Here is a 24,350-nt window from a genome sequence, read left to right as displayed (position 1 = left end):
AGTTAACCTCTCTGGACTTCAATTTTCTCTTTGTATTAATAAGGGGATTGGAATAAATGATCAAAATCCCTGTTAATCTAAGAAGCTGCTTCACTTTCAGGATCATTAAACCCCACATCTACCTGTTTGTAACCATAATCAGCGTATTATTTGCTCTGTAAAAAAACAAAACAAAACAAAAAAACTTCTCTTCTGCCTGCATGCATGGGGTGGGCACTGACTCTCCCCATCTTTGTGGGAACAGCCTTCAGTGGATGATTGACAGGAGCTGGCTGCCAATGACTGATGACAGTACTCTAGGTCCCTTGCACCCCAGGTGGGATAACTGCAGTGCAGATTCTTCACTTGGTCCCAGAACTCCACAGCAGGGTTGTACTCAATAGTCCAAAGTGTTGACTTGCTTGATAATGAACACTTTTATTGGCTTCCTTCAATTCTGTCTCAATTTTCTACTCCCCTACTGGTGTTTCCTAGGATCACCTCCCAAATAAACTGCCTGTATTCAAATACTTGTCTCAAGTCAACTTCTGGGGGAACTCAAACTAAGAGGAAGCCCTTAGAACAACTTCAGTGGCATTTTATCACATCCCACTTGGGAAAGTTGGTTCCCTTCTTTGTGGTCTTGTATTGCAGCAATACATTAAAACTAATAACCCGAAGATATTGGGATACTACCAAATGGACTAAAAATTACCCATGAGTTTTTAAATACTTCTCTACATAAACTTGGCATTCAGTAGTGATAAAGAGTTGTTCATTCCACACTGTTTCTTTACTTGTTTGGAAATTATTAAATACATGTAAGGAAACAAAATATGTCCCAAGTAACATGTTGCTATGTTGAATCTTAAATAATTTGGCTTGCAAGATCATGCATTAGAAGGCTTTAGTTCCTGTACCAAAAATAGAAATGAGTATCACTGGTCTCCTTTAATTCATAAGTGTATTTTTACAAACCATTTGCTTCTTCAATTTAAAGTACTATCCAGAATGGTATGGGATTCTGTATACTACCCTTCCAAATCATAGTGTATATAATTATAGGACTTTTTACAGTCTATAGTGAAGGCCCCAATTCAATTTCATGATTTTAAGTAACAATTTATAAAGAAAGGGAGAAATAAAAAATTTTAAAGTCATACCGAAAACATTAAGCCAAACACGAGGTGGCTTGTTTTCTAGCAGATCTTGACACACACACACACACACACACACACACACACACACACATTAAAAATTAATTTAAATCCACGTTTTATTCGTTCATAGCTTTTTAACAATTATACACAACTTTTAACATAAAGATAGTGAAATCTCAAGGATAAGGAGGCAATATATATAACCTCTTCTATTCATTCCTCAGGATGAAAGGAAATTCCCAAAGGGCACAATGTGTGAGACAACACTGGAAAAATACATATGAAACTTGTTTAACTGGCTCCACTTAGGACCAGGCACAGCACAATAAATATAGAACTGCATCATCTTTTTAAAAGATTGTTGTGATTCTAACACACTCTTACTAAAGAAAGAAATATGATCGGTGACCAATCTGAAATTCTACAACATATAGGTGAAGGGACACTTACAATGAATATCTGAGCACAGTTTCTCTAGCATCTTCACACCCATATATCAACATTCTTAAAAAGGAGTAAGAATGCACACTGCAAATTCAGAATGACAATAACAAACTTGGTCAAGCTTTTTCTTCATCATATCGTTCATAACCATCGCGGTCTTAATTTGCTGGTAAGTTTAAGGTAGAAATAGAAAGTTTTTGAAACCCTTTTAATTTCTACTGGTCGTAGGGCCTCTGGGTAGGAGACCACATTGGAAGCAAACTGATTAAGCAGCACCATTAAGTCCACATCTTAACAAATCACTGCAAAATTTTTTTATCTTCCAGTATTCTGAAAGGTTACAAAAAGTTGTATGGACAAATACCCCTCCTGAACAGCAGGCCAATGTACGAACATGGAATCTGCAAGGATTTAAACAAACTCTAGCTGAATTCTCTATTGACTGCATCTTTCCTTAACAAACCCAAAGAAATACATTACCTGAAAATTTAAGTAACAACATATTGAGGTGTAAAATAAATTATTTATGCTGTTACATTTGGGTATCTGAGATTGTTGGACATGTTCATATGCCCTTTCCTCTTCCCAAAAAGAAAGTGATGGTGCCAGCTGTATTGGTCAGAAAGAGTTAATGGAAAACGGTCACTCGCAGAGCTGTTCTGCAGTGTGTCTTACTGTACAAACACAGAAACTATTATTTTAAAACAGATTCTTAAAAGACAGGGTGAAACGATCTTTTTTTCACATGGCGCAGACTCTGCTATCAGCTGATGGAAGAATTAATTTCATCTCTATTAAACCGAATGGAAAATGTTATACTGCTATGGCTACAGATATTCTGAGAACTCTTGAGCCAATGAATCAAAACCCACATGAAAGATTTTCTATAATTGGTAAACTGGTTGCCCAAAAATTCAATAAGCAAACAAACATGCAAACACGTGACACATGTCATTATCTTGTAAAAACATAATGCCACTTTGGCCCCAAGAATCACTACAGCCCAGCTGGAACTTAAAGGTGCCAAACAGCCTTTAACCACTACTGAGTATCTTCTCTGTGACATTTTACTGCCCATCATACTATGACATGATCCTTAGAAGCTTAGGCTTCTAAGTAACCATAATCAGTGTATTATGGTAACATTCAGTGTAACATTTCTAAGATGTTTGAGTTAAGGAAAAGTGTGTGATGTGGATCAAGTTCTTGGTGATTGTTCTAAATGTAATTTTAAAAAGAATTTCCTAGTAATACAGAATAGTCCTTGATACTGAATTTTTCCTAGTGAAACAAAATAAGCTGTAACAAGATGATGTTAATCTAAATTTGACTGTCTGGCTCCCGTTTCACTTTTTTAGAGGGTACTGATTCATATATTGTGCTGAGCCCCCACAAATGCCTGTTTTAAAAACAGTATAGTCCCCAACAGTTTCCCATAAATATTCCTGATTTATACTGGGGAAGCAATGCATAACTGGAACTTTAATCATCTTTTTAAAAAAGCTAGTATTTCCTGCAAAGCAGTAAAACGCTAAGCTGCAAATAACCTTGACATGTAGATAGATCAAGTCATTTCACAAAGTACCTGTCAAAACATATAGAAACCTGGCCTTTCGTTCCAAATCCATTGCAAAGAGAGAACATGCAGTAGTCCTGTTTGCAATATAATGGCGACGAGGAAAGGCAAACCTAGGACAAGGAGGGACGTCACCCTACATACAAGTTTACAGTAGTGTAGCCATTGTATATCATATTTACTACATTCACCACTTGGGAGAAAGGATCAGGAATGTTTGTTTTATATAAGACCTACCAAATAAACAGGGAAACAAATGATAACACACATAGGCACTAGACTCAAAGCTGCACAATAAAGAAGCCAAGGGTCTGAGATGAGAAATTTTGGAAAATATACACACACGAGAGTTTGCTGAAGAAAAGGAGGAAAGAAACCACAGTTCTAATCTTCAAGGCTACGGAATGCATTCTGCATATCTTCAAGAAGTTGTGCATAGTCGGCCTTGATCTTTGCCTCACCATCTTTCACTGGATCCTGAAAAAAGATAGTACAAAATTCAATTCACCTTTGGAAAATAATTTTCAGAACATGTAGTAAGTTACTTCCAAAAGAATGATAGGTCACTTAGAAGTTAGTGCTATGTAATTGGATGCTTAAAAGAAGTAAACAGCAGAAGTCATTTCAGGTGAACATGGGGCAGATGAACCCCCTTGTTCAGATGAACATGTTAACAGGCAGCTGAGGTGAGGTAATTGCTGCTCAGCAATGATTTCGGCCTGGCGATTAGGACCTAAGGGGAACTATATCAGCACTTTATTTAGACATGACATACTATAATTTTTATCACTACAATTCCTATTTGAACATAACTTTGAGGTCTGTTCTGGTTTTACATAACCTAAGCATGTGTGAAAATGAAAAACGTTTAAGTTCCACACACCAGGTTCGGGATTCAAATAGTTAAAAAAATTAAAAAGAAACATTTTCTACTAAAAAGAAAAAGGGACAGGGAAACTAAATATACCTTGAATTTCATGGAGGAAAGTTTATAGAGAATCTCCCCCATGTGCTCACGGATAATGGACCATGTGATTTTATTGTCACTCTGGGCAGTGGTTTCAACAGCTCTACGGGCCATGTCGTAAAACGCAATCATGTTGGACAGCATCCCCACTGTCTTGTAGAAGGGGCAGAACCTGGGGTAAATGAAAGTAAAATAAGGAACACAAACAAAATCCAAAACAGGTTCATACTCTACATAAAACTTCAGATAAAATACGAGAGTATTAGCTTCTTTATTTAGATATGCAGACCACTTGTATTTATTACATGATATATGTACAAGGAATGAAAACAGAATAGAAAAGACCAGTTTGGGGACAAAGATGCCTCAGGATATGAGATGGATGGACAGATGAAGAAAGATATTCTTTTATTTATATGAAGGACGACATTTCTTTTTAAAGAACAATGAAACAGCACTGCTATAATCTAATCTCCTTGAGGGTTTGTTTTTGTATAATGCCATTAAAGGAGTAACCCAGGTGGTAAAATAACTGAGTTGGAAAGACTCTCATGTGATAGCAAGTTAAGGTGTAATGAATAAGAGAACAGGAAACAGCAATTTCCTAGTTAATAGTAACCCATTTTTCCACATTAAGGAGTTCATTTTCATTTACCCATACCTTTTAATAATGAAAGCACACAAGTAAATATTCAACTGTTTCACACACATTCTTATCAACTTTCTGACTCATTTAAACACATTTGTATACACGGTTTCATGCATACTCTCTATTACAATCTTTCCAAAGAATTTTCCCCTTGTTATGTTTGTGTGGGTAGTTGCTAGGGCTTCTTAAGTTCCCAATATAGATTTTTGACTAGTACTGATTTATATTGTCAAATTTTCTGCTTGTCTTACACTCTGGTAATCCTATCTGTTCAGTTCCCTCTTCAGTCTTATATGGGGCTAAACACGATTTGAGAGAAAAAAGCAGTCTGAGATGAAAGGGCTCAAATTCAATGTTGAAAAGAAATGGGATGTGTGAATAATCCATGCCAGTATCAGATACAAAAATAAAGCAAGCGAGCACTGGGCAGGAGTAGCAGGGGCTGCCGGGGCACCTATCAGGAACTCTGGTAGAAAGAAAGAGAATAGACTCTTGTGAAATGAGGCAGGAAAACAGAACATAATTATTTAGGAAAAGAGTAGAGGAAGCATGGGCTATGTTGAGATGTGGTGAGAAAAGTTTCTGAAGGAGGCAGTGATCTCTCAGCTCTGCATACTAAGCCACAATTTAATCTAATCAATGATGATTGGATAATGAGTGAAAATACTGTCAGAACTGGACAAACGAGCAAAATCAAGACAAGGGGACATATTTGCTCATTAGATGTCTATGAAAATAAAAGCAGGTTTGTAAGGCAGGCAGCAATTCCTGCAAAACTCGATAGAAAATCCTGAAATAAAGAAGGAATAGCAGGATAGGTAACCTGTCATAAGGAGTATATCCATTTTGTTGTAGGAAATCATCTTTGATAAGTTTGGCTACCTCCAGAGTGATTTTATCTGTTTCTGCTAGAGAAGCCTAGAAGAGAAAACATATGTAATTTTAGAAATTTACTTCCATAATGTAGGACCATGACTGTAATCAATGAGCAAGCAGAAACTATATAATCACACACCATCAGCTATCATTAATAAATTCACTTCATAACAGTTTTTGATGCTCTTTTTTATTGTGGTAAAAAACTACGTAAAATTTATCATTTTTACCATTTTTAAGTGTAGTTCAGTAATGTACAGTATATTCACATTGTTGAGGATCAAGATTTTTGTAACTGTTCATCTTGCAAATCTGAAACTCTATACCCATGAAACACTTCTCTTCTTCCTCCTCCCCCAGCCTCTGGCAACCACCATTTTACTTTCTTGTTTCTATGAACCTCACTACTTTAGATAGCTTATAGAAGTGGAATCATACAGTATTTGTCTTTTTGTGACAAATACCTGAGGAAGAAGGGAGTATGTGCAAGTTCAGTGACTGAAAGTAACCTCACAAGGCGATCTGATCAACTGGGCAGGTCATGGTGGGTAGTCACACCCCAGGCCTGTAAATTCTTTAGTGAAAGATTATTAAGCCAGCCTTGTCCATTGTTCTTGTGCATCTAGGTTAACACACCCTTGACAGTACTAAATCTCTTTTCCAGACCCTTCCCAAGCTAACCACCCTCAAGGGAGCTCATAATCTTGTTAACTATCCTGCACATTATTTCCTCCTACCTTCATGCAGTCTCCCTTACATTCCCTCCTTCATTCCAAAGGTATAAATGAAACTGCAAAACTGTCATTCTCTGGAGCATTTGAGATCTTGCTTCCCGACACTGTCATCAGCTTGGCATTATCCAGCTCTCTCATATTTGCTGTTCTAACCAGTGTAACATGAGATCTCATTGTTGTTTGAGCAGTTCTCCACAGGCATGTCAATCGTTTGTGATTTCTATAATCTCTCTGTTCTTTCCTTTGCCCATATTTCTGTTGCAGATCTGGTCTTCTTATTAACTTCCAGTGCTTTGCACATTTTAGATATTAGTTCATCAGTTTTAGATGTTGTGAACTAACCCGCTCAATCATTCACCTGTTCGTTACCTTTATCCACAAGGGTCTTTGTTGAACAAGAAAATCCTTTCTTTATATGCAATCAAAAAAAATTTGTTTTATTGTTTGTGCCCATGGGAGTCTAAAAAGTCATTTTTCAACCCCAGATCACCAAGATATTCTATTAACTTGAAAGTTTTACCTTTCACACTTAAATTGCTAATCTATCTGGCCTCTACCTTTGCATGTGGAATTAGGTAGTGATTCATTTTTATTTTTCTCCAAATACTCTTCCCATTATCTTTGAAATAATCCATCCTCCTCTCACTTGAATTGTGCTATCATTTTTGAAATATCAAGGGTTCATATATACACAAGTCTGTTTATATTCTGCTTCACTGAGCTATTTGTCTGCTACCTCACCAATACTACACTGTGTTTATTACTATGTTTTGTAATGAATAAAAGCTCCTCTTTCCTATTCTTTACTTAAGGCTGTGAAGATTCACGACAGCAAAAGAATTTCAGAATGATTACTGATTTGCTCAGAAGATTCAACTGGAAATTTGACTGGCATCACATCAAATTTATAAATACAAGTGGTATCTTTCTAGTAAGTCCATCCAAAAACCATGGACTGTCTCTCTTTGTCTTCAGATCTTCTGTTTCATTTACTAGTTTTAAAATGTTTCCCATTTTAAAAATACATATTTTTCGTTAATTCCTATATTCCAGTTTTTGTTGCTATAGTGAACACCTTATTTTTAGTTTTATTTTCTAATAGTATTGTGAATAGAGAAATTCTCTTGATTTTTTAAACTATCTTGAATCTAGAATCCTCACCAAACTCTATCAGTTCTAATTGTTTCTCTGTTAATTCTGCTATTTTCCTAGTTACATGAGCACATTTATCTACAAATAATGACATTTTAATCTCTTTCTTTCTTTATAGCTTTTCTTACATCATTGGTTAGACCTCTGGTATTCTATTAAACACAGGCAATGATAGTAGGCATTTTGTCTTAATCCTGATTTTTAAATGGAATGCAGCAAAAATTTCCATTAAATAAAATGTTTTCCCAAGGTTTTAATGTTACTTTTAACAAATTAAGGAAGTTTCCTTTTCTTCCTTGTTTGCTAAGAGATTTTTTTAAATCATAAATAATGAACTTCAAATACTTTATTCAATACTTCCACATTGGCTAAGATACCCTTTTTCCATTACATTATTTACACTGACAACTTACAATAGATTTTCTGTGTTGAATCATATGTGCATTCTGAGATAAACTTTACTTGCTCATGATGTATCATTTTATTATTTTTAATTCCCTGCTGGATCTAGTAAGCTAACATTTAATTTAAAATTTTATACCTACGTTCATAAACAAAATGAGCCTGTAATTTTCTTTTCTTGTATTGCCTTTGTCTGGTGTTGGAGGTCTTCTGTTTCTTGTTCATCTTATAGGGCCACAGTACTTATGAATAATGAGTATTCATGCTAGCTATTTAATAAAGTTACCCTTTGTTGGAAAAAAATTGTAAGTGCCTTTATAAGATGTAATAAAAAGAACAGAGCTAGACAGTGAACTCTGAGAGTCCTGACTAGCGCTGCATACTATTTGAGAAGTCACTCACTCTAGAATTGAATTTGGCTAAATTTAATCATACTGTTTGTCCTTTGAAATATCAAGATACAGACACAAGAACGTAAGTCACTTGTTTAAGGTCACATAGCTAATTATTGGAGGAACAAGAACTAGAATTCGATCCTTCTTAGCCTAGTACTCCTGAAAAACATGTTTAATAGATCCTAACTCTACCACCTCTAATTTGGTTGTTGATGGGTATATTGTATTTAAAGAAATAAATCAAGTGTTTCTTCCTCATTTGCAATAAAACCAGGACCATGTTAAGTGCTATAAATTCGTGAAAAGGATGTAAAGGCCCTAACAATTTAGTTACTTTTTTTAATTGACTGATCTTAAGTGAAAGCTTCTCCCCTTGAATGTAGGCAAGCTCTGTGGCTGCTTTCATCTACACAATAAGACAGAAGTGATATTATACTAGTTTTGGGACCCAAACATAAGAGGATAGTGGTTTCCACTTCCTTTTTTCAGTACTCACTCTGAGAGCCCTGAACAACCACGTGGAAATACCCTGCAGAAAGAGAAATACCTAGCCCACCCTTAGCTATTCCAGCTATCCCAGCCCAGGCACCAGACATGTGAGGGAAGAAACCTTCAGATGACTCTAGCTTCAGCCACCGTGTAACTGCAACTGTATGGGGATCCCCGAACAAGGATGCCAAACTGAGCCCATCAACCCCAAAACCATGAGCAATAAAACGCTGTTTAAGCCACTAAGCATTGGAGTGATTTGTTACTCAAATATAACAAATCAAAATAATCATCTTTCTATCTTTCACAACACAGATAGATCCCTCAAATATCTCTGCTGGATAAAGGAATAACCTAAAATTCTATTAGTTTAAAAATATCTAATAAATACTCATTTTACTAGGCAGGATCTGCATATCCAAGGTTCTATCTGTCCTTACAACAAACACTCCAGTATAACTCACAGATCTGTCCTCCATGGGGTTTTATGACTCACCTTTCCCACAAGCTGCACAATTTCTGCCAGGTCTTCTTCTTCCTGCAGAATCTCCTTAGCTTTGGTCCTCAGAGGAACAAACTCTGTGAAGTGTTTGTCATAGTACTCATCCAAAGCACGCGTGTACTTGCTGTAGCTGATTAGCCAGTTGACAGAGGGGAAGTGCTTACGTTGAGCCAGTTTCTTATCTAAGCCCCAGAACACCTGATTTAAAAGCAAAGCAAAACAAAACAAGGACTTTTCTTAAAAAATAAAAAATTTTTTTTAAAGTATTGAGATATACTTGTCCTAAGTATACAATTCTATATTTTTTGGTCAAACTATATCTTTTTTCGTATTTACTAAGTATAACTGAAATAGAATAAAACTTGCAATTAAAAAATATATGCCTTTCAGTTTCAGAATGGGTAGTATCCACAAATCAAATTCAAAATTTATCTGAATTTCCTTAATAGTGTGTCAAACCATACAGCAACAAGAAAAATTGACTCTTTTGAAGATTAGGGTGCAATATAAACAGGTGAACCAGAAAATGCCCAGTGAGATGGACGAGGCACTTTACCTTGATTAAAAACCTCTAAATGTCCTGATTAAATTCAGTTCCCTATCATTAAGGGCCAATCCAATAAGATCTGACAGTTATTTTTCCAAGGTCAAACATTCACATCTATTTTATGCATCCCTAACTTTGTTTCCCTTTACCCTGTAATCTAAAACTCAAAATTTTAGCAAAGATTAAAGACCTTGAGAGTTGTAAATTTAGCCTCTGCCATTTCTTTCAATATAGTACTGACAAAAACATAGGCAAATATTCTAGTTTTCCCACATGAATAATACATGTACTTATGAATATATCAACTTTATTTAAAAAAAAATTTTTTTTATTTATTGGCGAATATTGGGGAACAGTGTTTCCAGGACCCATCAGCTCCAAGTCAAATTGTTGTTTTCAATCTAGTTGTGGAGGGCGCAGCTCACTGGCCCATGTAGGACTCAAACTGGCGACCTTGGTGTTATGAGCACTGTGCTCTAACCAACTGAGCCAACCAGCTGCATCTATATTAACTTTTTTGTACTATAGCTCCATTTGTATACATCTTTTATCTATGTTTCTTTTAATGATCAAGTTGGCTAGCTATCCACCAAAATTCAAGCCTTGTCACTGGGAAGCAGCTCCCTAGGCAAAAACTACATTTTTCAGCTTGGGTTTCATCTGTGTCTGGCTTATAGAGTGAGTGGGGTGACTGTGTCTGAGCAGAGGTTCAGAAAGTGGGGGTGCCTTCTTAAGTTGCCCCTGTGTCAGCCAGAAGCAGGTGATTACCAGGCTAGGAGATGGCAGAGCCATAAAACGGAAGGGTTCATTGCTCTCTGAATTACTACTGAATGGAAAAGAGCTGCCCTCCAATAGAATCACCTGCCTGGGACCATACCAGGAGGAGAAAAAGCTACTGGGTTTTTGCTACTATACATTTTGGGGCCCATTTGTTTCCACACCTAGGGTTACTCTAACTTAAAGGGGAGTATTACTCTCTTATTAATAAAACTTTGCTGCCCTGGACATATTTCCCACTTACAAGTATTGCTTATTATAAACTCTAGGTAAAGAGCTAGGAATGAACAGATAGCACTAAAGGCTCTCAGGGATAAGAATGTTCCTAAAATACTAAAACAGACTTTACCATTGCCTACTCTTTAGTGACTACATTAAATACTTCCTGATGATTTGGATAACATTTGGGGGGACAGAGATGGGATGGTGAGCTCAGAAGTTGGCCACAGCAGAAAAGATATACCTGAACAATACCAAGAGTAGCAGATGTAACCGGGTCAGAAAAATCACCACCAGGTGGAGAAACTCTAAATTTAAAAGAAAAAAAAAGTCATTAGAAATGCTTATGAAAAATAACTTACATATGACAGTCAATTTTTTGAAAGCCAATTTTAATGTAAATGACTTCGTAATATAAATAACTTTAGAAATGACCTTTGGAAAGAAATCTTACATAAAAATCTTAAATAGAAACCAATACTAAGTTGCAAATAATAATAACTGTTAAACACCTTCTAGTGAGAAACCAGATATTTATTAAAATCAGTTTCATTATTCTAATCAAATAGATGAAGCCAGAAGGAAGGTAAAGCTCTGAGAACAAAGCATTGCTTTACGTAGTCATTGTGAATCTGCAATTGTGTGTATCATGATATAATCTTACCTTAACATGTCTATAAATTTGTAAGTTATTTCTAGGATATCACGACTTAAATGTAACAAATCAGTCACATGTATGGAACCAGAACATGTAGAGATGACCTAAAGACCTCCTTGGATGACTCTGGAGTGCAACCTTAGTTAAGAATCACTGCCCTCAGAGGGGGCTAAATAGTTTCTCTTTAAAATTATTGACCCTTTTCCCTTTAAAAAGTAAACAGTTTGGGTGCTTACGCTCCTACAATGCTGACACTCCCTTCTCTTTCAGGATTTCCAAGACATTTCACCCTGCCTGCTCGCTCATAGAAAGAGGCCAGACGGGCACCAAGATATGCAGGATATCCACTATCTGAAAAACGAAAAGAAATTTACAAAGAGAGGTTCTAGGGCAGCCTCCCAAGTCCTATCAGTTTTGCTTACATAAAAAGTAATGCGAAGTATTACCTGCAGGCATTTCAGCTAAGCGACCAGAGATTTCTCTAAGGGCCTCAGCCCATCGAGAGGTAGAGTCAGCCATCATACTGACGTTATAACCCATGTCCCGGAAATATTCGGATAGTGTAATTCCTAAATTGGGAAGAATATTACAAGTTATAATCCTACAATGTATGATCCTGACTTTTTCACCCTTCTGAAAATTTCAAAGCAAGAAATACATGAGGTAGACTGCTCGCTGTTCACCAAAATCTGTTCTTCTTTTGGGCACACAGCTAAATTGTATTTCCCAGCCTCCTTTGCATTTAGATGTGGCCATGTAACTGACCTCTCGCTAATGGAATGTAAGTCAAAGTAATATGTTCCATCACCAGGCAAGCCACAAATCCTTCCATGCTCTTTCTTCCTTCTGGCTTACTGAGAGGGAGAGAGCTCCCGGGAGCTCTAGAAGGCAAGTGCTGAAATGGAAGAGCTCTTTCCAGGCTGGGTCCCGCCCAGAATGACAGAGGGAAGAGCCCCCTGACCACCTCAAACAAGTACCTCTTATGTTGAGCAACTACATTTGGGTTCACTCGTTGCCATATGAAGTCTATCTTAACATAATACACGTTTTAAAAGTAAAAAAGGACTTCTTTCCCTATTCTTATTCCTATTAATATATTTAAGACTGAAATTAATTTCCAGGACAGTTTTTGTCTATGTATCACATACATACACACCAAAAAAACCCTCAACTAATTAGCTTGTTTGGTTATATCTCAAAAGTAACATATGTTATTAACATGAGTAATATCTTAATTATCCAGATCATTCTGCTACGCAGATCAGTCAGATCCTGTCCTGTAAAATCACATACAGTAAACCACTTAGAAGAAGCTAATATATAGAAAGAAGTCCTGGGTTCTAGTTCCTATTCTGTCATTTACCTTAGCAAAGTAACTTCATTTCCTAGTGGCATTTCCTAATCTGTTAAAATGGGAAAACTCGCCCTATATACATATATCAGATTGTTGCTACATTATATGTGTCCCAAAATCTATGGTCCTGGTTTCCCTTATTTTACCAGTAAAGAAATACAAGCTTATATTAAGTAAAACAAAATATTTACTGGAAAATTCAGCACTTCACTATTTATCATAGTACATCTTTCAGAATAGAAAATACTAATTTCTGAGGCTTCCAAAAAATGGTTCCATGAACAAAGTCTTTAAGAAATATTACTTATCATTCATTATTAAGGCTTAAAAAACACAAGAATTATTACATATTTCAATCTGATGATAGGAAGAGATCCTCTCTTATACAAACATGGCTATGCTTTAAGTTTCTATGATGACATTCACAAATACTTGTGTGTATATATTAGAAAAACTTTGTAGAAGAGTCAGATATACACGAGTAAACCTCAAAGAAGTTTCATAGACTGCTTTCCTAGACCTAAAGGTATCAGTGCCTACACGGGGGAAAAAAAAAACCTCAGACAAAATCAAAAGATGAACAAACTGAAAAAACATTTCCAACTCATGACACATAAAAGACTAATTTCAAAGAGCTTTTACAAATCAGTATGAAAAACAACTACTATCCAAAAGGAAAACAGAAGGCAGTGTTCAAATGATTAATACACACAGGATAGACGGTAGTTTACTACTAGGAAAAACAGACTGACTAGGCATCTAATAAAGCAGGAATAACAATATGTTAATTGTCAAATCCAGATGCTGAGTACATGGGTGTTCAATGTAACATTCTTTCAACTTTTTTATGTTTGATAATTATAACAAAGTGTTGAAAAAAGCAGCATTGGTGAACATGTGGAGAAAAGGAACTCTTGTCTGTTGTTATTCCTTTTAAGGGGCTATCAGAATCTAAAATCTATATTAATAATTGTACTTTTAGCAATGTTACTTCTAAGAACTTACCTTACAAAAATGTACACACAAATGTGCACATAAAACATGCAAAGAAACAGTGTAAAAATATGCATAAGAGTATTTTAGTGATGCGTAGTTTGTGATAGCAAAAAACTATGAAGTATCCAAGGGTCCACACCAAAAGGATGCTGGTTAAATAGCTTATGATATAGCCATACAAAGGGACACTATGCAGCCATCTAAAAGAAGTAGGAAGACTTCCTGTCTTAAAATAGTAGGTGAATATATCACTTTCTCCTTCTTCTCATAAAAGTAACCACCAAACAAGGAGAACAAGAAATATAGAAACACAAACTCTATCATCAAAAACTATGGGCCATATTTAGGTCCAGAAAAAAATAATGAGGAAAGCCACCTGAATGAGGTAAAAACCAAATAACGGTGTGGGAAGACACCAAGAATTCACCTGAGGCTGCACATCTGAGATTAAGCTTCTGCAAACTAGGAGATACCTCCTGAGGGGCAATACCAAAAATCCTTTGTTTGGGACACTGCAAAAGAAGTAACAGGGCTGGGGGCAGGAGTTCCTTGGACCCAGTATGGCATCAAGGAGAACAGGGAGATGGGGACAAATAAAACACAGGTAGAAACTCCTTCGCAGTGAGTAAAAAGTGGGTGAGGCAGGGTGGAAGAGAAAGAAATCATTGTAAGTGGCCTTGCAGCTGCAAATTTTTATTGGCGGGAGAGAGGAAAAGAGTAAAATAACTTACACAACTCCATGCCACAACAAACTTCACAGATTACCATGAAGAATTCCTGCTACCCTGGACCACAGTAACAGCCACCCCTCCCATTTCCTGAAAATGTGAGTAATAGTTATAATAATCAGTATAAAAACCAAAAAAGAAAAAAAAAATAGAAGAAGAAAACGGACAGAAAAGCAAAATAAAACGATGGTCAAGGAACCTGCCAAGGAATAGATGAAAACTGTGACCACAATTAATAAGAAGAAAATCTTAATGTATCCTCCCACAAAGTAAAATCTCAAGGAGTATACAGTAAGATCAAAAAGATGTTTCATGAGCAAGCAGAACTCAATGGAGAGCTGGAAGAAAATGAAGGTTTCATTAGAAATAATAAACACCATTATCTTCTGAACGTATGGACAAAAGGCTAAATAAGAAGGATTACAGCAGAAATGGTATATATGGAAACAGATAAAGGGGATCTGGTAGGTTTACTTTGAAGAAGATAACCATAATGGAAGAGATAAAGGTTCGAAACAATTCTCGAAAATTTTCCCAAATAAAAAACATTCACAGATTGAAAGGGTATACTGTCTCAGGAAAAAAATGATCAAAACTGTCAATACTGGCCTATATCCTAATAAAGTTATGGGCTTTCAAAGCTGAAGAGAAATTCCTTGGGGCAAAAAGAAAAGTCACCTAAAAAAGGAAAAAAAGCAGGCCAGCATTCGATGCTAGAATAAAAGTTCTCAAGGAAAGAAATACGATCCAAAAATTTTATACTCAGCCAAATAATTGTTAAAATTTAAAAGCAGCAAAAAAACCCAAACTTACAAAGAAGCAAGAATTCAGGGGATATAGTTTCCATAAGCCTTTCTTTAAGAAACTTCCAAAAATTTTAGCCAACCACAAAACAAATGTAGAAATTGTAGCCACAGGAGTGCCAGTGAGCACTGACTACATTTTACTGTAGGTCTACGACTAATACACATATATTGTATTCCTGGTTACAGAGCAGAACGTGAGTACTATAAATCCTGAAAATGTGGAAATTAAAGTATCAAAAGCTGGGATGGAAATGGGAGCAAAGATGGAAGGTAATATATAAACACACAGATATTATTATCTTCCATATCCAGCAGTCAAAATAATTCAAAGCTGATAATTCAAGTAATGGGGACACAGGTATATTCAGAGATAGATCAGTGGTAAAAAGTGTAAGGAAAAAACAAACACGGTAGTAGAAGATACATCATTTAATAGTCATTTAAAAGTTTGGGGCAACTCTATAAACGCCCTCTACTGACATATTCTCAAGATGTAATAAGTAAAATATATTTTTGAAAACTAAGGATATAGTTGTCGGTATGGAGGTATTTTAGAATGAAAGCAGAGTTCTTGGTGCTAGCTTTCAACTTAAGAATGGACGTTAGGTGCTTTATGCCAATGCACACACTCACCAGTATAAATGGAGGCCTCTCTGGCAGCCACGGGCATGTTGGAGGTATTGGCTACCAAAGCCGTCCTCTTCATAATTGACTCCACCTTACCATCAACTTCCATCGTGAGCTGGAGACAAACCATCTATTAGTGATCCTCTAATTTCTAAACAGAACATTTTAGTCTCTTATTTTTCAACTTGACGATATTTAATCTCTCTTCTAATCAGTGTTCCCAAAGTAGTATTCCCCATAACCCCAAGCTCTTCTCCCTGTCCCACTGTGCTATGAAAAAGACAGCCATTATTTCTACTTCATAAGTGAAATCCATTGTTTTATGGAAAAAGAAATATTACTATAGTAACCTAGATAATATAAAACCTATGTAAAGTTTACGTCTATTGTCTATTTTTATCTTTCTTCCAATAACTGAAAACCACCAGACCACAAACAAAAAGAAACTTTCAAGTGTCTGACTGAGAAATTCAAGTTCCTTTCCTGGAATATACAAATTGAATCACAAATATAATTAGCAAGTTCCTTAAAAGATCTTTGACAAATGAGAACATTGCTCCAGATCCAACACAAAGCTTTATTAATTGTCAGTGAAAGTTGATCAGTGGTACTTTCTCTCTCTAGAATGTTACTTGAAGCTTTATAGGTACAGACCTCTGGGAAGTCACGGAGGACTTCAGACATCTCATTTCCTCTTTCACCACATCCTACATAGATGATCACGTCACTGTTGGAATACTTGGATAGAGACTGAGATATCACTGTCTTTCCACAGCCAAAAGCCCCAGGGATTGCAGTAGTTCCTCCCTGTACACATCTAAACAAAGAAAACAAAGTGTGAATTACTTTACTTGCTAATAAATAAAGTAGGCAACTGACACAGAAATATAAGAAAGAAAGCACTTTGAAATATTTTCATATCTCTACATATGCACTTAAAAAGATAAATATACAGATATAGATATAAAAATTGCTCCCCTAATTTGCACCTATACTAGTACCCATACTAGTGTTGTTTTTTATTATCATTAATCATTTCTAGCATCTTTAATAACTGAAAAAAGTATATTCTACACAGTACCCTAGGAAAAGAGATATAAACACAATAAGTTAAATAAAATAGTACCAATGATATTCTGAATGCTTACATAAATTAGTTAATGAAAGGACAGTATGGGAATTAAAGCTAAAATAAAAACATAAACAACTTTTGGAAATTGTCTCCTGAGTCAGATAATAAGACCTTAAATTCACATCTTGCTATAAAGGTTAATGAACAAAGACTTTGGTAACGTGTTAAGTTAATCCCCTTTTATTTATCAAATAACTATTTATAGAGTACTTTCTAGATAGTAAAAACTCTGCTTGGCGATGTTGGAAAGACAACAGTAAAGAAGATAGCTGTATTTCTATACTCACAGAGCTCACATTTCAGTGGGGTAAACTGCAAAGTCAGTTGGTGATTACAGTACAGTACTATTAGCAGCCACTTTCAAATTTTCCCTAAAAAGTGGCAGTGGAGAATGAAATCCTCTTAAGGGCAGAGGAAAGGAAATGTTGTGGTATGTATGTGTGTGTGTGTGGGGGGGAGGGTCTGAGCAGGAGAAATGAGATGTAACACTAAGGGAAATTGCTTTGTAATATTGTGTTTTATCATAAAAACTAACTGAAACATTGCATTCCTAATAATAATAACAGACTTTTTCAATATAAAACTAATATGCATTGAAATCTTTTTTCCTCCAAACCTTTCAGTGACTTTGATAAATTCAGAGGACATGTCCATTCATGCTGGACATGGTTTTGTACACCTCCTTACATCACTATTAACCCAGGGAGGGGAAGTGGGGCTAGGTGTGTCCCAGTCTGGAAGTTTAGCAATCCAATGTGAAAGGGCTATCATAGAGAACATCCAAGGCATTGTGGGAATACACAAGAAGGGGTGCAGTCTGACCCTGGATCGGAGTGGAGTTAGGAAATTCTTTCTGAAACAAGCTAAGACCGAAAAGGAAATAGAAATTAGCCAGATAAAGGGAAATGACATTCCAAGCAGAGGGCACAGCATGGCCAAAAGTCAGGGCAAGACGGAGCACTGCTTGGGAAATGAACAGTTCTTCAGCACACCTGGAAGACGTGTATAAGGAAGCAGTTGGGCAGTCAAGGGGCTGAGACAATACTGAAAGGTAAGCAATGGCCAGGTCACAGGTGGCTTTGTAAGGAGTTAAGGAGTGTGTATTTGTTTTAAGAATAATGAAGAGCACTGAAGGGTTTCAAGCAAAATAGTGCAGGATCAGATAAGTGTCTTAGGTAGACAGGAAGTCTGATTAAATATAATTATTGGAGGTATTGGAGATGCTTAATTTGGGTCATGGAGTAGGGATGAAAGATGCAGATAAATATTTAGGGAATAGAATATAAAGCACTTGTTCAATAATTAGATGTAGAAGGGTAAGAATAATCCTCGAGAGAAGTCACAGATTTTATTAGATCAGGCGTTCACTAGATGGATGATAATGACATTTGGTGAGAGAGGCAACAAAGAAAGATGAGCAAATTTCAAGCAAGGAAGTGGTAATTAAGAAAATGATTTTAGTTTTGAACTGACTTTGAGGCACCTTTGACTTTGAGGACATTTAAAAGGACAGGTATAATCAGAAGTGTTTTAGATATGAGTCTGGAACTCCGAAGAGATTTGGGATGATGGAAACAGATTTAGGAATCATTATACATAGATGAATATTTAAGTCATGAGAGTAGATGAAGTCATCCACAGAGGGTAAGATATATAATGACGAGAGAAGAGGCCCTAAAAAAACTCTAAGAAATATCAAAATTAAGGGAGAAGAAACGTGCATTGGAGAATTAGAACTTACGGGCAGAAGCTAACAGGAAAAACAAAGAAATAGGGTGTTTCAAGGAGAATGGAGTAGAAATATCCAAAGTTATAGGAATTAAGAAAACACTAAAACTTATTTATTGAATTATCAGTATGAGAGGAACTGATGATGTTAATGGAAGTAGTTTCAACGAAATAGTGGAGCCAAGGGCAGAGTAGTGCAGTGAACTAGAGGGGGAAAAGTGGCGCGGCTGTGAAGATGAGGAGAAAAGTAGTGGAAGGCAGAAAAGGGGAAAGAGTTGAGGGTAGATTTTTTTTCATTAGATGGGTGATAAAAGGAAGATACCTGATAGAGAGGTCTTTGAGAAGACATGAGGTGGGATAAGCTCCAGAAAGAGAAAAGGAAGGAATGAATGGGAATGTGTATTAAGTCAGCCTGGTAGCAGGAAACTGAAGGAATTCCAAATCTGACGGCCTCCAATTTCTCTGTGAAGGATCTAGCATGGTCATTTATTGAGAAGGAAGGAGAAGGAAGAGTTGAGTTGAAGATGTGAGGCAAGTGCAGAAGTTTCAGATAGGAGAGCAGGGGAATGGTAATTCGGGAAACGCAGAAGGATTGCTACACAGTTGTGAGATGCCAACTTGCACTGATTGTTTTATTTTCTTAGCCGCCTGTGAGTAGCTGCCTCGGAAGGAGGAGATAACTGAAATGATTCATAGTTGGAATTTTGCCAGGTGGGTGTGACAGAAGACAAAGGAACAAGAAAATTTAGTAAACTGGAAAACATTCGTAAAAGTGACAAGACTAATTTAGTGGATAGTGAAGAACAGAGAAACGGGGTGCTGCCTAATAAGGATAAGAGAGTAATGATGAAGACAATTCAGGGAGTAGGTCTGAAGGATAAGAGGTTGAAGGTAAGTGGGACATGCATGGGTTTGGTGGTCAGAGGTTGAGGGAGCTACCGTATCATAGCTTTAGTGTTTTCTGTGAATTAAATGAAGTCATCTGCTGAAAGTAAAGCAGAGTATGGTGAAGCCTAAGATTTGAAGATAAAGGAGGTTTCTGAGTAGTTTTTGAAGAAAATGGCAAAGACCAGACTACAAATTAAGAAAAATTGCTGGGCAGTTTACAGAGCGCAGTTTATTTTAGAACTCATCAATTTACAGTGACAACAATCTACCAATTCTAGGACAACTTAAGAAAAATAGTTACATTGTTTTGGCAAAGATTTTCTTCTGGAAGTTTTTTTTTTTCCCTGACAGTTTTAGAAATAATGTTTTCTTTATGTAACTGTCAAAAAAAAAATCTTCTTCAATGATTTGATTCTATAATAAACACTGGCAATATACATATTTAATTCGCGATTACTTCTCTAGATAAAATTTATTACAGGTTTAGCACATAAAACCTTTATCTAGAAAAAGTGAAACAATAAGCACATACAATAATTCTGAGCAAAAACGGTGGGACACAGCTCAAACTCACGGAAAAAGGGCATCAAGGACTCTCTGGCCAGTCAGCAAAGGATGATTAGCTGGCAGCTTCTCAGTGACAGGCCGAACTTGACGTACAGGCCACACTTGGACCATGCTGAACTTCTCCTTTATACCTTCGAATTCAAGCTCCAAGACAACATCCTATGAAAATACATCAGGATTTTAAGTACAAACTTATGAGCATTTATTCCTGAAAGTAACCCTAGATTAGATTCCTCCTGAGGGTAGAAAAGTGTTACGTGGAAGTAGGGAGAGAATTTATATTTTCTATTATAAATCTTTATATTCAGTTTTAACTTTTTTAAAATCAGATGAGCTTATTATTGTTTTAATGCTTAAAAACAGTTTAGGAGTTTTTGAGAAAGAGAATAGAAGAATAGTTAACTAATCGTGTGGATTTACATAGGGAGAAATCCTGAAGGATACAGAAGATACTCTGGGACTGCGGGAGGGAAAAAAATGAAAGTTTTCATAATTTATTTTCCATTCTTTATTTTATTTACTTTGTTATAATGCTTGTATACTGCTTTAATGAAAAATACTTATCTATTAAAAATATCCTAAAATATTTAGTAAAGCTAAATATTTACAAAAACAAAAAGATAATGAGTAATAGTCTAACATTTATGAACATTGAAATGGTTTCAACTATTTATAAACAATCCCAAAGTCCACAGACTGTAGAAATCTATAATTTTGTTGATACCAATAAACCACTTCAGGGTGAACCACTCCAGGGTGGTTCTTCCACATAAGAATGAATGAGTCTCTAAGCTCCTGAGTAAGGCTAGCTGATTGCCCAGAATCCCAGTCTTAACTCTTTCCTTCTCTCTATGTTATAGAGCACATACTTATTCTTGTGAAATAATTAGATTATCTTTTATCACATTTTATTGGGAAAAAATTATATACTACAATGGCCTTCTCAATAGTCATCTTCATGCCCACAAAGACTATTACTGGTCTCGTGTATTTGATGTGATGTGACTACCAATAACATTAAGGGACTAAGTTTTAAATGGCTCACCCAGAGTAAGAATTCATACAATCCATTATGCAACTAATTATGTGACTATAGACTGACAATTAAAATCAAAATCTAGGGGGGTGGGGAGGAGGGTGAGGGGATTGGAGGGCAGTCGGTGACCACAGGATGGCCACGGGGTTTGAAAATTAATCTGGGGAACGTAATTTGGTGGTTACCAGAGCGTAAGGGGGTTGGGGGGTGGGGGATGAGGGTGAGGGGGATCAAATGTATGGTGATGGAAGGGGAGCTGACTCTGGGTGGTGAACACACAGTGTGATTTATGGATGATGTGATACAGAATTGCACACCTGAAATCTATGTAATTTTACTAACAATTGTCACCCCAATAAATTAAAAATAAATTAATAAAAAAAAAAAATCAAAATCTATTCTATGCCTAAAGAATCAGGGCTATAAATGATGGAGAATAAATTAACAAGGTAGGAAAATGTTATACTGGATATATCTCCCTCTTAAAAAAGAAACAGTATGTTCTCTTATTCACCTTCACCTAATGAGCCATAGGGAATATGTCAATAATATCATAATAACTTTGCACGATGACAGATGGTTACTAAACTTATGGTTGATCATATCGTAAGGTACCTAAATGTCGAATCACTATGTTGTACACCTGAAACTAATATAGCACTGTATGCCAACTATATTTTAATAATAACAAAAAAAAAGAATATGTTTTTGTATTCCCAAGCCCAATTTAAAAAAAACTTAAAAGAATAATTTTGGGAGTTACTTAAAACCTACACATCAAATAACAATTCTGTAACTATTTAGGGCACTAAAACTGGGCAACTAGCAGATATAAGTAGGGCCACTTCATGAGATAAAGTTTAGATGATACTTACAGAGGTATCATAATTTCCAGGTGGAGCGATGTACGTTACAGTTCCTCTGTTTCGTGGGGGTAACATGATTTTGTGTCGGATGAGCGAATTCTCAACGACAATTCCATAAATATCTCCACCAGTGATGTGACTACCAACCTAGAGAACAGATGCATTTACTGTTTAATGTTCAAATAAACTTCAATTAGACTCACTCTTGCTATTATTTAAATAATTTGCTTCACTTATCAATAAAATATACCGGTTCTATAATCTTTCTAGTGGATTTAAACAAAACTTTAAACTATGCTTCTGTGGTCTATTTTTATTTGAACTGAGTACAAAACCATTCACTAAATGTCTACTTCACATTCTTTCACCAACTTTAGAAATCTTGGTTACAAAGACATACCCGTAGATTTTTGCAAGGTGTAAAATCCCATTTGATATCTCTGCTAAGAGCAGACACATTCACTCCTCGGGGAATGTAGATACTCTGGGTCTGATTGCTGATATCCGACAAAGGTCTTTGAATACCATCAAAAATGGCTCCCATAATGCCAGGACCAAGCTCTACGGAGAGGGGTTTACCAGTGCGGAGTACAGGATCTCCAACAGACACACCAGCTAGAAATAGTAGTTGAGGAAAACTCACCATGAAAGTTCAGAGATAGTACGAAAAGGAAATACCACAGTTTAACAGGAAATGATACTTAAGGGGCTAAAAACAGAGGTTTTCAAATTTTCTTATTTCACAACATCCTTAGTGTTTTAGCAACTTTTTCAGTGACATACAATAAAATATATACCTAATAATTCCATTTATTAAATAGTTATGCCCAAACAACTTAATAAATACATATGTCCAAACAACTAAGTAGTACTTTGAAAGTAAAATATACATAAACATTAAATAAAAAAATATTTAAATTACATTCTTAAATATCTTCAAGTCTTACAAATGGGATACATATGCCTGTCAGGCACTGAAGAATTTTCAAACCTTGGAATCAGGTCGAATACCTGATCCATATTCATAGTCACATAATCCTTGCTTTTTTACTTTAGCAATCACCAAAAAACTCAGTTTCACGAAGACATGAATGACATCATCGACAAGAATATGGTGCAGCTGAGTAACGAAACTACTTATTATCTCAAGATACTAGTTCACGAGGTGTCTGACAAGATGTCTAATATTCCTGTGTTAACCTCAAAAATTTAAAATATCCTAGGACACCATATGAGTTTGCTGTACCTGCCTAGAGAGCCTTGGTGCAATTTGGGAAACCACAGAGCTAAAAATAGCAAAAGCCTCTCCTTAACACATTGTTTCAACTATAGGCACTACTGAAGAATATTAGTCTCTTACAAAGGATACTAGCACCTAACAAAAACTAAAAATCTTAAGAAGATTTGAAAAGGAAAGAATAAAACCTACAAATAAGCACACTGAATCCTCCTTTCTCTCATTTGCTTGTTGATAGGAGTAAAATCAGTACAACTTTAATTGACAGCAATTTAACAGTATCTATCAAAATTAAAATGCATAAATCTTGATCCAAAAATCCAACTTCTGTGAATTCATACTAGAGTTACACTGTAATAACACTGTTTATATAGTATAATAGTAACATCTAAAATTTCTATCAAGAGATTGATTAATAAATTATGGTATATTCAGATAATGGAATTCTAAGTAGCTATAAAAAAGGAACAGAAGCAGCTTCTATGAACTGCTCTAGAAAGATCTCCAAAATATATTTTCAGTTTTAATATTTGATCATGAAAATTTTCAAACCATAGCAAAGTTGAAAGAATTTTACAGTGAACTCCACTATCTCTACCCTCTAGATTCTATAATACAATTAACATTTTACTATATTTACCACATATTTATCTTCCACAATACATTTATTTTTAAGTGAAAAAACTAAGGTGTAAAACAGTACATATACTATGCTATCTCTTAGGAAACAAGGGAATAAAAATCCATATATATATATATATATATGTGTATATATATATGTATGTATATATATATATATATATGGGTTCATATAAGCAATTAACAAACTAGAAGGACATACAATAAAAAGAACTAATAA

General features: G+C 35.7%; 1 protein-coding gene across 2 annotated transcripts in view; it reads right to left on the bottom strand.

Annotated features, from left to right (window-relative positions):
* Window positions 1–3,520: 3,520 nt before the first annotated feature.
* ATP6V1A (ATPase H+ transporting V1 subunit A) overlaps window positions 3,521–24,350 on the bottom strand; it is a 49,545-nt gene continuing 28,715 nt past the window's right edge. For both annotated transcript variants that reach the window (XM_033130657.1, XM_033130664.1), the window contains exons 4-15: window positions 22,655–22,869; window positions 22,264–22,401; window positions 20,360–20,511; window positions 16,692–16,854; window positions 16,044–16,152; window positions 11,973–12,095; window positions 11,763–11,877; window positions 11,113–11,176; window positions 9,320–9,523; window positions 5,599–5,693; window positions 4,127–4,298; window positions 3,521–3,636 (exon numbers count right to left, since the gene is read on the bottom strand). In XM_033130657.1, the coding sequence (XP_032986548.1) occupies window positions 3,544–3,636; window positions 4,127–4,298; window positions 5,599–5,693; window positions 9,320–9,523; window positions 11,113–11,176; window positions 11,763–11,877; window positions 11,973–12,095; window positions 16,044–16,152; window positions 16,692–16,854; window positions 20,360–20,511; window positions 22,264–22,401; window positions 22,655–22,869 (1,643 nt within the window). In that variant the 3' untranslated portion in view covers window positions 3,521–3,543. The remainder of the gene's footprint in view (window positions 3,637–4,126; window positions 4,299–5,598; window positions 5,694–9,319; window positions 9,524–11,112; window positions 11,177–11,762; window positions 11,878–11,972; window positions 12,096–16,043; window positions 16,153–16,691; window positions 16,855–20,359; window positions 20,512–22,263; window positions 22,402–22,654; window positions 22,870–24,350) is intronic.

The sequence above is a fragment of the Rhinolophus ferrumequinum genome, chromosome 2 (assembly GCF_004115265.2).
Source record: "Rhinolophus ferrumequinum isolate MPI-CBG mRhiFer1 chromosome 2, mRhiFer1_v1.p, whole genome shotgun sequence".
In the NCBI taxonomy this organism is placed as follows: domain Eukaryota; kingdom Metazoa; phylum Chordata; class Mammalia; order Chiroptera; family Rhinolophidae; genus Rhinolophus; species Rhinolophus ferrumequinum.
This window is presented reverse-complemented; position numbering and strand designations above follow the sequence as displayed.